The sequence below is a fragment of the Vigna radiata genome, chromosome 6, assembly GCF_000741045.1.
Source record: "Vigna radiata var. radiata cultivar VC1973A chromosome 6, Vradiata_ver6, whole genome shotgun sequence".
In the NCBI taxonomy this organism is placed as follows: Eukaryota; Viridiplantae; Streptophyta; class Magnoliopsida; order Fabales; family Fabaceae; genus Vigna; species Vigna radiata.
In genome coordinates, this window is record NC_028356.1 from 25018098 (window position 1) to 25032705 (window position 14608).

Below are 14608 nucleotides of genomic sequence, written 5' to 3' on the forward strand. Positions count from 1 at the left end.
TTCATTAGTAGTCATTAATTGATACAAATTAGAATTTAAAATTGATTGGTCGAAACTATTAATTATTTAGAAAGTAGGTTTTACGAATTATTCTTTGTATAATTGTATAATTGCAAATCATTATCACTTGTTAATTGGACTATATGTAATGTCCAGATGAAATTCGTTTGTAAACATGTGTTTGCATTTTAAGTTATTTTCTCCCTTTGATGTCTACAACTTTGAAGCTGCATCTTAGACAGCAAATAACCCAAACACCATCCCAATAAAAAAGACAAAAGTCGATTTCATTATATTACATATTCCTATATGATAAGACTCAATGATTATGACATAATCGAGTCAAACGCCACTTCAAGTTAATTGTTAATGTCAATTGGCAGTAGTCCTGAGGAGGTGGGAGAAGAAAATTTGTATCTATATTACTCCAGATGTTATTGTACAATGGTAAATCCGCAAAAAGAAACTAAGGGGAGGGGGGTAATGATTTTTTTAGTTACATTTAAGCTATGCATTCAATACAAAAGGGAAAAAAAAAAATTAAGGGGAAAAGGGGGAGCTGTATACTACCTAAATTACCTCATTAACAAACGACCGAAGTCTACACCAGTTGTATGTGAGTTAGGTGATTGTGATGTGAACTTTGTTTTCAGTAGAAGAACTGGTTTAATGAGTTCATCAAGATCATCCAAGGAATCATTCTCACAGAACACTGCTGGATCAAATGATAGATCATCAGTGTCTGCGACTTCTTCACTGACAACATCAAGGCTGATGTAGTCAGACAGTTCCTCTTCAATTTCACTACTTTGTTTATGTCGGTTTGGAGCAACCATCATCCCAGATTCAGAAACATCAGCAGGAATAAAACCAAAATAGCGCCCTCTGGTGTTTTTATGATCTCCAGATCTCTTCCTTTTCTTTCCCTTGCTTTGTTTTTTGGGGTGATGGAGTTTGCATTTGGATCCTTCGGTACAGGTTCCTGTTGCTTCAAAAGTAGGACAGACATAGCTGTGCTTCTTCCGACACTGAAACAACATAATTTGCCAAGTATTGAGTTAGATCACAAGGTGATATGAAGTGGAAGCAAGTAGAAAAGGAGTAACTAAGCAAAGTAAAACTTCACCAGAGAGGAAAGAATATTTAGCTGAAATAATAGACATCGGACAATATTTGACAAATAACAAATTAAGTTAAGTGAACAACATGAAAGATCATCAGAATTAGCAACCAACAACCAGGGAAAAAGGATACGGGACGAAACTAATAACCACAAGTACAATGAAAATTCCAATGCTACATGTTTTTCTCGAAATAAATAAATACGGGATGAAACTAATAATCACAAACACAAAAAATGATTTAATAGTGGTAAAACATCAGGAAAATGTTAGGCCTTCAAATTCTGCAGTAGCCCAATAGAAATTTTATCTTGATTGGTTAATACCTCATTCCCATCAGCACAATATCCCCTAAGAAATCCTTCACAAATCGATGCATTGGGGTTCACATTGACATGTCTATATGGACAATTACTGTTTGAGCATAAGCCTGGCACGAAACATGTTAGAAACACATTGTCAAATTATTCACTAGATGAAAGACAACAGCCTCTGTAACAAACCTTGCAAAAAATAAGAACAATCTGGCATTCTCTCCGGAATAACCTGCATAACAAATCAGTTAAACTCAGACTTTAGACAGATCTGTAGATACCATATTCAATGTGTTGGACCCCAAATGTTTAAAAACCTGGTGCGTTAATTTGCAGTTGGGAGTAGAACATAAACCATTCAGGAACTTAGTACAGACAGCAATTTTTGAAGGATCATGAATATAAGGACACTTCCCTCCATCCTTTTTACATTTCCCGAATCTGGTAAAAAACTGACAATACTTCTGCTTTCGAGCCAACCGCTGTCTGGCAGTGTGCAAGCTCCATCTAACTTTTTCATTTGCCAATTTTCGAGTTCGTTTCTTTGGGTCTCTGATAAGCTGGTTACCATTTCCAATTCGTACATATCTGCAAATACTGACGGCCGTTATTTGAATAAAACAGAAAGACTTAAAATTATACAAACTTTTCCTTCTTATTCACCTAGTTTCATCTAAACGGCTTGCTAAACAAGACAACAATGATGAAATTTGTTACACAAGATATGAAGGGCTGAAAAATAAGAATGTGCATACTCATCGTTTCCAATCACTAATCTCCTTGGAATGTAAGCACTTTTGGAGGCCAAACCTGAACTGGTAGACGCCGAGGACTGGGATTCATCAACTACAAAGATAAGAGAAACTTTGTAAGATGAACAAAGGCAATAGAAACTTTTAACTTGCAGCAAGAAAGACAGCAAAATATGCCAAAATATATTTGATAGAAGAAGAATAAGCAAATGAAAAGCACAAGAAGCCACAATTCTGGATGCAACATGGCAGGCAACAAAGATTTCAGAATCTGATGCCCCACCTCCTCCTTGTCCAAACAGATAATCTACACTGTAAAGCAGCCTAACTACTGTGGAGTATCAGACAAAAAATCATCTATAAGAAGCAATTGTGAAGGATCCAAGAATGATATTAATCACTTCCTTCCTGCATCTTAACCATCAGAATTCATACACATAATTTATACATACAAAAATTATATTTGGTCGTCCTTTACATAATCTGTGGAAGCATATCTTTACCAAAAGCTCCATTTCTGAGGATTAAACTGCCGTAATATTTTCAGAGCTGAACCAGCAAATGAATCATTAAAACAAGTTGTTTAACTTTAGACGTGACAAATAGATAAAACCAAGGAATATAGAAAATATATTTCTACTCTCATTCAATGGATTTATCACAAGTACACTAAAAGCATTATACTGATAAATACTAGCGTGATTTCTAACATTTATTAGCCCTCCAATGCATAGGTGAAAAGGGAACAGGTAACCTTAAATAGCCAAAGTCGTGGCATTGAAAATTCCTAATTGTCACAGATTGGAGAAAGGGGGCAAATGCTGTCTTTTGGTAAAAAATGGGGATCAAATAATCTTTACCAAAAAAGTGGACAAATTGAGCAGTCTCAACTGTCACAAGTTCACAAAGCATAACAGGTTGAAGATCTGTTTTCACCAGGGTTTTAGGGTCAAATGAACTAGTTACAGCACCAGTTCCTAATTTCCTGGTCCAGCTTCTCAGTTGGGATTGGCACCAACAAATACTGTAAACAGCAAAAAGAATTTTGGAGGTATGTAATGCCTGCTGTACTTTAATGCTTAAGAATAAGATCAGAGTGAAAGGTATTGTTGCAACCTTCCTTGCTGGACATACAGGACTGACAAGCATTAATTAGCTGACATGTCTTTTGGGATGTAGTAAAGAGGATTTATAAAAGTTTAGAAACCATAATTCATTATGCCCTTCAGAAATTGCAACCACTAGTCAGTTATAGAATCAGGGATTGAAAACCAGTAACCAAAATTGCAGAAAATGTGTTCAATATTCCAAATTCCCTCCAAACCACAAAGTTGTCCTTCAATGATTGGAATCCGATTCCAAAAGACAACGTTAATCATTTGAAGCCTTAACAATCATAAAGTTGATAGATGTTATCGATACATATAAAATACAAATTTGTTATCTAATCTGAATAATGCTCTAATTTCTTAAGTCAGAAGTACAATGTCCCAAAAGCGTGTATTCATTTAAATAATTGCAATATGCTAAAAAAATGTAGAAAAAGTGCAAGGTAATGAAAAATCCAAGTAAAATGATTGATATAAAATTGTTACCCACCTGAAATCCTCTGGAGTGTCCTCCTGGTGGGATCCATTCTGTATCGAACTGAACCAATACGAAATATTCGCTCTCCTGCAAATTCAACCACTACTTTCAAAGTCAGAGTAACTGACAAAGATAATTAACACATGAAGCATAGATTTTAAGAGCACAAAAACAGAGTTGTCGGCACTATGATATGACGAACACTCATGGAAAGAATGCTTCCTACTCTTTGACTGAGAACTGATGCAAACCACATTTTTCTGCTCTCTCTTCTTCCTCTCTACAGCAGCAACAGCAAGTGTAGCTTCCTATAATAATCATGAGAAATTGTATGAATCATAGCTTAGGTCTATTTTGTAATTTAATACAAATTATGCTTAAATTGAAAGGAAACTTTATTAAAAAACACTAGTATAAAACAACAATCTAACCTCATTAGCTTGCTTTGAGTTCTTCTCAATGGATTTGGACCATTTCAAACTACAACCACCAACACCTAGAACTCGGGATTTCCAAAGTGAAAACCCGTGTTTTGACCTAGTGTAAACAGTATCCCTCTTTCTCAATTGAAGCAATTTTTTGCTGAAAGACAAACATTAATTGACAACTGCAATGGAATACTGTTGATGCAAATGGCTAAAACAAGGCAACAAGATAAACATTCATAGCGGAAGCAATGCAAATACTCAAGTACCTGATTGCAGATACGGAACTACTATTGAAACTTGAAGCAAATGTTGCTCTTTTCCATCGAAACAATTGAGGCAAAACCTTTTGATTATGACGTGAATTCTTGTCATTTTCAGACGAATTTTTGCTACAGAGTGTCCACACTAGTGAGGCTCTTGAACGTTTGCATGAACTCCTGACAGCTGCAAATGAAATCACTAATTCAATGAAAAATAGCATAAAATTGGAACAGCGCTGGTGGTTCTAGATTCATCTGCTTATGGTGAATTAAAAAAAGAGAAGCCGTATAAGAAAAGCTCAAGTCATTTAATAGCAATTTGCTTTGACGAACTTGCAATTTCTAAACAAGCAAGGCCTTGCATATGCAAAGAGGCTGTTTCCAAATTTAAACCCATGACCAGCTGGTCACCAAAGCACAACTTTTTACCGTTGGGCCAAGACTCATGCTCAAGAAACAAGCATTTAATATTAAGAAGATATAACAACATAATATGCAGCAACTACAGGATAAGTATATATAGCAAGTAGCAACTAATAAGCAATTCACTTTGATTCTTATTAGATACACTACAATATTCAACTGAAAAAATCTATTAGAATCTCAAACAAAAAGACCCTCACATCCTGTCTAAATTATAATTTAACTTAGCATTAGATCATAAGCACGGGTGACTTAGAAAGATAGATAAATAAAGCAATATAATAAGTAATTCATGCATACCCTTATGTAACCGCTTCTTACTAAACCTCGTATTGCAAAGAGCATTACTAGTTCCTTGTCCATCAGAATTTGCTGTGCCATTAGGCACTGCAGCAGTCTGGTTGGAATGGCTTTCAAATGTAGTCCTAACCAACTGATTTTTTCTTCTCTTGTAGTAGCCATCAGAGAAGGCAGTTTGGCCATTGTCATCAGTGGAGAGAGAAACATCACACGAATTTGATGTTGCAACCAATTGATTTGTTTTGGGCTTTATATATACTATTCTCTTCGTATTTAAAGAAAGGGGGTTGCCTTCGTTTGCTTCAAGTTGACTCTCCCCGTTATCGGATGGAACATGTTGGTTTTCTGGAATTTCACAATGCTTCAGTGCATCTTCAGAAGAGTTCTGTGCATTATTATTAATTTCTATAAATGTTTTAGGATCAGATACATTTTCACAGGAACCACCAGAATGAGGTTCTACCAATGAGGAAGATGTATTTTCCTCTGATTTGGTGTCAATTGGTAGTGGAGGTGTTCTCTGTCTCTGCCTCTGCTGAGAAAATATTGCTCCTGCTCTCAGGTACATTGGTTGATCTGTCACGTCAGCCCTGCTTTCAGATTTAGTGCTTTTTGATATTTCACCAAAGCCCGAAGATGACTTATTTACAGAGGAGATTTGAGGTAAAGCAGGAACTGGAGTAGGTTTCCTTACAAGACTGTTTCCATTACGAACATACGAGGTATTTTGAAAGTTCCCTTTCCTTTCTAGAATTGGCCTTTTGGGAGGAACTGCTCTTACTGAATTGATTCTAGGTAGAGAAATAGGGGGATTATTACCTATCCGATGCCAAGTTCGAGGCTTTGACACATGAGTTGAAGAGGCAGATGTCTTTGTCTCAGACTTCAAAAAGGTAAAAGAATGACCTGGAAAAGTTTTGGGAATGACACTACCTGACTGATTTTTGGTCCCACTCGACCCAAAACGATATGAATTTAGAGCCTGAGTTGTTACTTTGGAAGAAACTTGGGATGGTTCTGAAATTGTTTTCTTTGTTATCATATTACTGTGTCCAAATGCACTATCTGACCTACTATTCAGTTTCGTCTGATGTACTGACGAAATATTTTCTTCAACCCCACAAATATTTTCATCATTGATAGCTGTCAATTCTAAAATCCTTTTATCTGTTACTTCAGATGCCATCCCTTGAGAAAATATATCTGACAATGCACCAGGTGCATCCACAGTGAATTCATCATTCGAATTACTTGTAGTGACTTCATCACCACTAGTTGGACAGGACATAAGGTTCTGCTGCGCAAGCAAATCATTCTTAACATTGAGATCATTAGGTTCCATGTCAGCTCTTGGTGACCTTTGCACAAATTCTCTACATTGATGATGTTCCTTAACGGCCTGTAAATCAGTCTTTTCTCCCATTGTATTTCCAACACCTAAAACATCAATTTGAGTATTACTCACAAGCACAACTGGAGTAATGTTTTCTATGCACTCACCTTCCAATGTTGAGAATTGATTGTTTTGAAATCCTAAGTCCTCACATGGTGAAAAAGAGACAATATCTGAGTGTTGTAATTCAGAATACTCGGAACTCATGGTTTCCCTATTTGCATCAGTAGAGTCAAAAGATCCTCCACTCAAAATATTGTCAGACATTTTAGTAATACTCTCTGAATAAGGCATTGACTGAACAGAAGGCATTGACTGAACAGAAGTCGGTAAACACATACCCATGCTTGACAACGCAAATTCTTTCTGATGTTCTTGGTTATCATTGAGATTGACAGGAGCTTCAACATCAGATGTGGTGGTAACCACAATAACAGCACTGATTTGCGATTGACATTGAGTAAAATTTGGGTTAGCTGTAACTTTTTTCCTTTTAGAAGATGGTGAAACCTCATTTGCATCACCATTGTTGTTATTTGCAGCATAAAACTGAGTCTCTAAAAACTCCCCTTCCTCATGTAAAGCAGTAACCCCATCCAAACTAGTTATTGACTCAACATCGTTTTGAACAGACTGATCTAAAACTTTAGAAGCAGATGGATCTTTCGACAATAGAACTGTACCTCCGTCCACATTATTTGCAAGGTTATCAGGATTTACATGATCTGGAGATAAGGATTCCATCTCTGAACTCAAAATATTAAATTGTGTTCTAGCTTTTCTCTTTTTTATCTTCTTTGTGTTCCCTTCACCAGATCCAGCTAAAATATTAGAATTTGGGAATGTTTTTTCTGTCTCACAATTCTCAGGGTGCATGGTGACATCACCATGGGCCAATTGGTTTCCAGCATCATTCATGATACCAGATCCGTGAACAATAATACAATCTTCTAAATTAGATGATCCATTATCAGAGCCTTGCTTCAGTGCACTGGTATGTTGTAGGCAATCTAGACCATCTTGAATCCCAATTTTTCTTGAACTTGAAAAAGTATCGCTGGTTTTTAATATCTCATCCCCTGCATCTACAAGATTGCTATTCAGTGGGGATTGTACATTTGAATAATTCCCAACCGATAGAGATCCTTCATTCTGACATAATTGCTTATTATCATAATCCATGTGATTGACTTCAGAAATAGTACCTGGAACAGAATTATTTGCAGCTAAACAATCGGAAGTATTTGCATTATCATGCATAAAAATAATATTTCCATTATCAAGGACATCATTATTAACATCTAAACAATCTGAATCACTCTTCTTATCTTCACTACTAGAAGCAAGAGAAGAAAATTTTGGAATGTTTCCATCTCTTTCAATATCAAACCTGGACAGTTCCCTATTATCAGAATCTTCGTCACACTCTTGCGATTTGTAATCTGGCCCCAAACTCAGCTGCAGTAAACCTCCCTCTTTATCTTCTTTCAATACATTACCTTCCTTTGGCAAAGAATGTAAACAGTCTGGCACTTCATCAACGATGTTGATTTTGTCATCTGAATTAGCTTGAATTTTCTCAGGAATAGAGGCCGTTGACGAAATCAGTGCAGCACTCTCGACTTTCACAGTTCCAGGAAGCCTTTTTTGCAATGAATTTGGCACAGATGTCTTAGAGTTTGCACTAGCTTTCTTCACCAATCTCTTAACAATTTTCTTCTTCTTGACAACCGTTATGGTCGATTTTCCAGAACAGACATTGCCAGCTTTAACTGAATTTGGCGCCGCATTTTGCCCACGAGAATCATCAGCCTCCCTAGTACGAGACCGAGAAGAACTATCCTGAACACTCTTCTGCACTTTAACCTCCTTCCCCAAACCAGACCTATCATTACGTTTGCAAGGCGACCTATTTAAATCCACAACCACAACGGAAGACACTCTATACGGCTGATGCAAACCAGAACCCAAAACCCTTTTATTCTTCTCCCCAGAACCCAAATCCGAATCCAAAACCGGCGTCACATTCAAATCAGGAACAGACACTGAACTCGAAGGCGGCGCAACAATAGCCTTGGCCACCAGAGAATTGGACTCAAAAGAGATATCAATCTCAACAGGGCTCCCTTCTCTCTCTTCCCCCTTCACCCCATGAACCAAATATTGTTCCTTACCCCTGAAAAAGCCATTGCTACCTTCAGGTCCATAACTGGGGTACCGTAACTGCTCAACCTCACGGTTCCTATGATTAGGTTTAGCCGTCTGAATCCTAAGAAGCGCGCTTTTCTTCTGCATCTGTTTCTTAGGAGGAGTACGTGCGAATTCATGACTACGCTCTCTACTATTCCCTCTATTATACCTACCCACATTATCAGAACCATGATAATATTTGTCAGTGTTACTAACCTTGCTAACTAAATTAGAAGAAGAATCGTGCAACTCTCTTCCCCTCTCCCTCTCCCTCTCTCTATCACTCATCACCCACCTCTTGCTCTCCACCCGGGACCCTCTACCGGCCACGTCAGCGTCACATTCCACGCTGTACACGCGAACGTAGGGCGGGGGCTCTACGTCGCCCTGGCTAGGTGCGTGGTATTCACCGCCGCCCCAAGAGAGTGCCTCCCTGGGGTTTTGCTCGTAGGCATCCACCACGAGGCGGTCACGGCGCCCGGGGTCGTAGCGGAGGGTTTCGATCGGGGCAGGCGGAGGCGGGGGAGGGCGGTGGTGGTGGTGGTGGAATTCGCGATCGAAATCGTCAGTTCTAGGGTTAGGGTTCCAGGGGATGGCGGTGGTCCGGCGAGGGAGGAGGTCGTAGGGGAGAGAACGTGAATCGTCTTCGAGGGTGCGGTGTGGGAGAGATGAGTGGTGATTGAAAGAGAATTGTTGCTGCTGCTGCTGCTGTTGTTGTTGAGGTTGGGGAGTGGAAGGGGTGTAGGGTTGCGGCAGGGGAGTCGGGTGGAGGCTGCGGTGGTAGGAGAGAGGCGGTGGCGGCGCGGGCGGCGGCGGTGGGAGGTTGTTATGGTGGTGGTGGTTGTGATGCGATTGAGGGTTGAGGGAAGCGTAGCGGGTGGTGCGGTGGTCCTGAGGGTGGTGGTAGTGGTGGTGGAGGAAGTGGTGTTGATCCATTCGATCGGAACGTGGATTCGAATGAATCGGAGATTTGTTTGATTGATTGAATGAATGGATGTGAATTCAGAATTTGAGATATGAGATGAAAGGTTGTGTGAAAGAAGACGAATTCAGAATTTAAGCTGTTTCTTTATTATTCAATTATTGGTTATGCCTCGTAGGACTGCGTAAAGCTTCTGTCTTTCTGTTTCGGATCATCGTTACCAGCTCTTGTTTTTCTTTTCTTTTTTTTATTTTTTCTTTTTAAATTTATCATTATTTTGATAGATTCCCCTTTGTGATTGTGTTTTTGGTGAAGATTAGGTTTTTAGGATTTAGTCTAGAAAAGATGTAAAGTGTCGTTAATTTTTTTTCAAGGTAGATAAAAAAATCTTAAAGACTTTTCATTTAAGTGGAATAAAAGCGGCAAAAACCAGTAAATTTAATGAAATAATGATATTCTAAAAAAAAAATTACGGTTATGTTTAAACTAGTTTGATTTTTTAATAAATATATAAAAATGTATTGATATTTTAGAATTTTTTCTTTTGCACTATCTTTTAATATGTTAGAAAATATCTTGAATATATTTAAAGGTGATATGGATTATTTTTAAAAAGATTTCAATTAGTTTAACCAAATAAGTAAATTTCAATGAAATAATGATATTATAAGAAAAAAAATATTTTGACGGATGTGTTTTAAACTAGTTTATTTTTTAAAAATAAATATAAAAAAAATGTATAGATATTTTAGATTTTTTTTTCTTTTGTATCACCTTTGCATATATATTTATTAAGAAATATTTTGAAATTATTTAAAAATTATATCTTTAAGATAAAATAATTTATTATTTTAAAAAAGTTTTGAATACAATTATATGTTGAACATACTATGATCTTAATAATCTATAAATACAACATACTACTAATTCAATTTTTCATTAATTAGTATACTCCTATTTTATCATTTTAAAATGTTTATTGACTTGAATCTTAAAGAACATTTTAAAGGTAGTTAGAAAATATGTTAACTCTAATTCCATAACGAGTATCAATGTTAAGAAAAAGATCATCTAGAAAGACAAGTAAGTCTTGCAACTCTTGTTTTAAAGTTTAACAAATGAACAATTAAACAAATTTAATGTTTATAGTTTAAACCGTCTAAAGAATATGTTTGATAAAAACAATGTTGAACAATATAAGTAAAGTATTTATGTTGAACCTGAATAATATTTTATAGAACTCACAAACAATGTTTTACGGAACTGCGTTTAATAGACTAAACATGTTATAAACACTATGTTACTCAAAAGAACATACTAGTCTGCTAAATGCTTTACATACTAAACATGCTTAAGCGTTTTATAACGTTTATAACATTAAATGCATGTACGATTTATACTTCTTGTTTGTAGTGTTTTGCTTCTCTTTATCTGTGCAAATCATGACAATACGAAGCTTATACGAGATTAGAAGGATGTTAAGAGATAGGAAGACTTTCTTAGAATGTTTCCTTAATGTTTTTTGCTTTAGGAAGTCATACACGCCACCTCTATAGAAAGCATTATTGCTCTGGCTCTATCTAGCACTTGATTCATACCTATAGACTACTGCTTTCCTCGAAGTCAACTCTTTCTAAGTAACAAATCTTTCTTGAAGAAGGCTATATATATATGATTGAATGTAGAGAAGAGAACAATAATTATCTTTGACTCTTACGATATTATTCTCTCTTTGAAATTGTCTAACACTTTCTTTGTTTAAGAAAAAGTTTTTACAAGTCTTCAGATTTCATTGTAATTAAAACATACTCTACTTGAGAGCTTTGATCTGTACTTGGTTTTCCAAAACACTTTCATCATGTTTGTATATTCTGAAGAAAATCAAAACACTTGTTTGTTTAGTTTAGTTTAGCTAAACAGTCTAGTCAGGAAGACTAATGTTGAACTAGGAGTAGATAAACTCGTATATCCAAATTGGATAGTTGTAAACCAGGAGTGGTGAAACTTGTTATGATCTTTGAAAAGATTAGTGAAATCCCTTAAGAGTTCTTAAGGGAGAATTGGACATACCTCAAGTTGAGTGAATTAATATAAAAACAAGCTTGTCTTATTTGCTTTCCTTTATATATGTTTTCTTAGACGTTGTTCAAAAACTTAAAGTATTTAATATATATTTGCCAAAAGTTTTTGAAAAACTCTATTCAACCCCCTTTTAGAGTTTATGATGTGTTTCAAACAAATGTTCTTACTGAATTTGGACATAATGTTTCTAAGGTGAAATGAGTAAGATTCTCAAAAGGTAAGTTGATAGGTTTGAAGTATGTTGCCAAGATGTGGGAATAATTGAGGAGGGATGGAATAATGTTACAAGGTTCCTTGGCCATTTTTGTTCAAAATGTATGAAATATCATGAGGAAATGTATACTTTTTTCCTTAGTTTGGATTTTTTCCTAAGTGGGATTTTGTAGAGCAAGTTCAATTTTCTCTTAAGTTGGATTCCCCCTAAGCTCGGGTAAGCTACCAATATAATATCTTGCTACCTTAGAAGAAGAGCTTAGGATTCTTAATCAAAAACAAAAAAAAAAAGTTCAAAAGGATTTAAGGAAGATTAAGAGAAGAAGAGAGGAAGACAAAAGAAGGAAGAAAGAACAAAAAGAGAATAAGGAGCATGAGAAAAGAAGGAAAAGAACAAATAGAGAAAGAGGAGCAAGTAAGAAATAGAAAAAGGAGGAGGAAAGAAGAAGAAAGTATGAAGAGAAAAAGATAAAAGAAAGGAATGACAAAGAAGAAAGAGAAAAAGAAGATGTTGAGATAAGAGAAGAAGAGAAAGAGTTGCTAAAGCCCCTACCACTCCCACAATTAAGGTTGAAACTAAGATGATGAAGGGAGTTTTCCAATCCTTGAACTTTTCTCAATACATTCAACCATCTTTTGTAACTCCAACTTTTACTTTTGAAAAATTTCAAGTTCTTTTTCACCTCCCACTATTTTTTAACTCCTTAAATTTTCCAAAATCAAACTTTGAGTTGATATTTCCTTCTAGGATACAATTAACTCAAAGTAAACACAAACAATTTTGTGGAGTAGACCTTCAAAGTTTTCAAGTAAATTCTTTTGAAATTAGCATAAGGTCTTCTTTAAATATTTCATCTAGATACATGTTGTTTGTGGCTAATAAGATTATTGGCTTTTGTGTTTGATGACACTTGCATATGGATCTTTGATCCTGGTGGAAAGATACACAAATTAACCAATAATAAGAAAAGGGTTTTTCTCATAAAAGAACATGAAGGTTTAAGGACAAATCATTTTCAAAAGGAATGGTATTGATGACATATCCCTAAAAAAATTAACTCTTGCGTTAGAATGGATAGTCTTTCAAACATATACATCCATCACAAGACAAATAAAAGCTTCAAAGATGTTCTTACTCTTCAATACCTTGATCCTTCATTTGATTTAAGGTGTATCATTGTGGGGAGCTATATTTTTCATTTAATTACTATTATAACATTTGTTCTAACTTGTATTATAAAATGGGTATTTAACCCTACTGGAGAAGTGAACAAAACTCCGAAGAAAATAAGGAAGTTTGCCTTGTTGCATGTTGAAGATTTAAGGGCAAATCCTTTTCAAGAAGGAGGGAATGATGGCAAATCCCCTAGTCATGGTCAAACACTTTCATAGTGAAAGTCGTCCTTGAAGATGGTGTCAACTCTAACTTGTGGACCACCATTGGAGTCATCATTAAGCATGGATTGAAGAGTAGTGTAGGAATTTAGCCCATTGTATTCAGCCTATGTAGTGTAGGTTTGTTTAAGGCTTGTATTAAGGCTTAAGTAGCATATGATTTTCCTTAAAGTTAGAAATCCAAACCAAGTGGAAAGTGTGTGTAATGTGTCATGCTTCCATTAGAGAGGATTTACTTTTTATAAGGTAGCCACATGGCCCCTTAGGAGTGAAGAGTTTTTGCTTTTAGTAGTGGCCACATGACACTCTAGGAATGGAGAAGATTGTGTTTTGTGAGTGGCCACATGTCCTCCCATCCTTGGAGAGGATTTCTGGAGATTTGACCACTCCTTAGAAGGCCTCATTTTTTTGCCAATGAGAGAAAAGGTGCGAGATCATGCTTTTAGAGTTAGAATGAGACACCCTTGGTCTATAAATAGAGGTGTTTTCACCTTTGTATTTCATCTTGGAAATTAGTAATGTTATGCTGCCAAATTATAGCCTCATTCTTCCTTGATCAAGACTAGAACAACCCAAGAGACCCTTCTAGTCACCTACTTCGTGGAGTTGGTCTAACCTCTCCTTGAACCTTCTAACTACACACCATCTCCATCCTATCACTAAAATTCGTGAGCCTATTACCACACCACCATGATTTACACATCATATCACCCATTTCCTACCAAATTCCGCAATCATATCCATCATAGGGACCCTTGTTACCAATAAGGAGCATTGGTAAAACCTAAAGAATTGTTTTGATGGTGCTGCAAGAAGTATTATTTAAAGAGAACATTAGATTTATTTAAAAAGCAANTTNTAGAATTTNNANGTAGTAGGAAAATCTTAAACCTTGTATTTTTAACTTGAATAATCGATTATGGACAAGCTATAATCGATTATCACTTGCATTTTGTACTAGAATAATCGATTATCATGAAGCAATATGATAATCGATTATCACAAGTCTTACTTGAATAATCGATTATCACTTCATATAATCGATTATCACTATTTGAAAACTCTGTAACAAACTTGAATAATCGATTATCACTTACAATAATCGGTTATTCATGGCAGTTGGGAGCTGACCTTTGGCATTCAGTGTACTTGGCTATATAATTGGTTTCTGTAATCTTCAGAAAAAACGTTTTTGAACTGAGAAGCTTAATAGAACACTGTTTGTCAG

The 14608-nt window shown here is 36.0% G+C and overlaps 1 protein-coding gene across 4 annotated transcripts; it reads right to left on the reverse strand.

Annotated features, from left to right (window-relative positions):
* Window positions 1-389: 389 nt before the first annotated feature.
* On the reverse strand, window positions 390-9849 carry LOC106764637 (uncharacterized protein At1g21580). 4 transcript variants are annotated; one of them, XM_014648941.2, is made up of 10 exons: window positions 5186-9841; window positions 4469-4646; window positions 4206-4356; window positions 4001-4082; window positions 3787-3861; window positions 2191-2281; window positions 1753-2023; window positions 1625-1667; window positions 1448-1551; window positions 390-1028 (listed from the first exon to the last, which is right to left on the reverse strand). In XM_014648941.2, exons 1-10 carry the CDS (start codon window positions 9702-9704, stop codon window positions 576-578), a joined length of 5967 nt encoding a protein of 1988 aa, XP_014504427.1. In that variant the 5' UTR covers window positions 9705-9841; the 3' UTR covers window positions 390-575. The 4 variants fall into 4 exon arrangements, with proteins under 4 accessions (XP_014504427.1, XP_014504426.1, XP_022638012.1 ...); XM_014648940.2 differs by having other exon boundaries at window positions 3787-3876; XM_022782291.1 differs by having other exon boundaries at window positions 3787-3876; window positions 3977-4082.
* Window positions 9850-14608: the final 4759 nt, after the last annotated feature.

Coding starts and splice junctions, on each gene's coding strand:
- LOC106764637 (XM_022782291.1), bottom strand. CDS start 9,704: ATGGATCAACACCACTTCCTCCACCACCACTACCACCACCCTCAGGAC. Junction 4,357..4,468: donor AGTTCCGTATCTGCAATCAG/GTACTTGAGTAT, acceptor TTTGTCTTTCAG/CAAAAAATTGCTTCAATTGA. Junction 1,668..1,752: donor ACTGCAAATTAACGCACCAG/GTTTTTAAACAT, acceptor TTTGTTATGCAG/GTTATTCCGGAGAGAATGCC.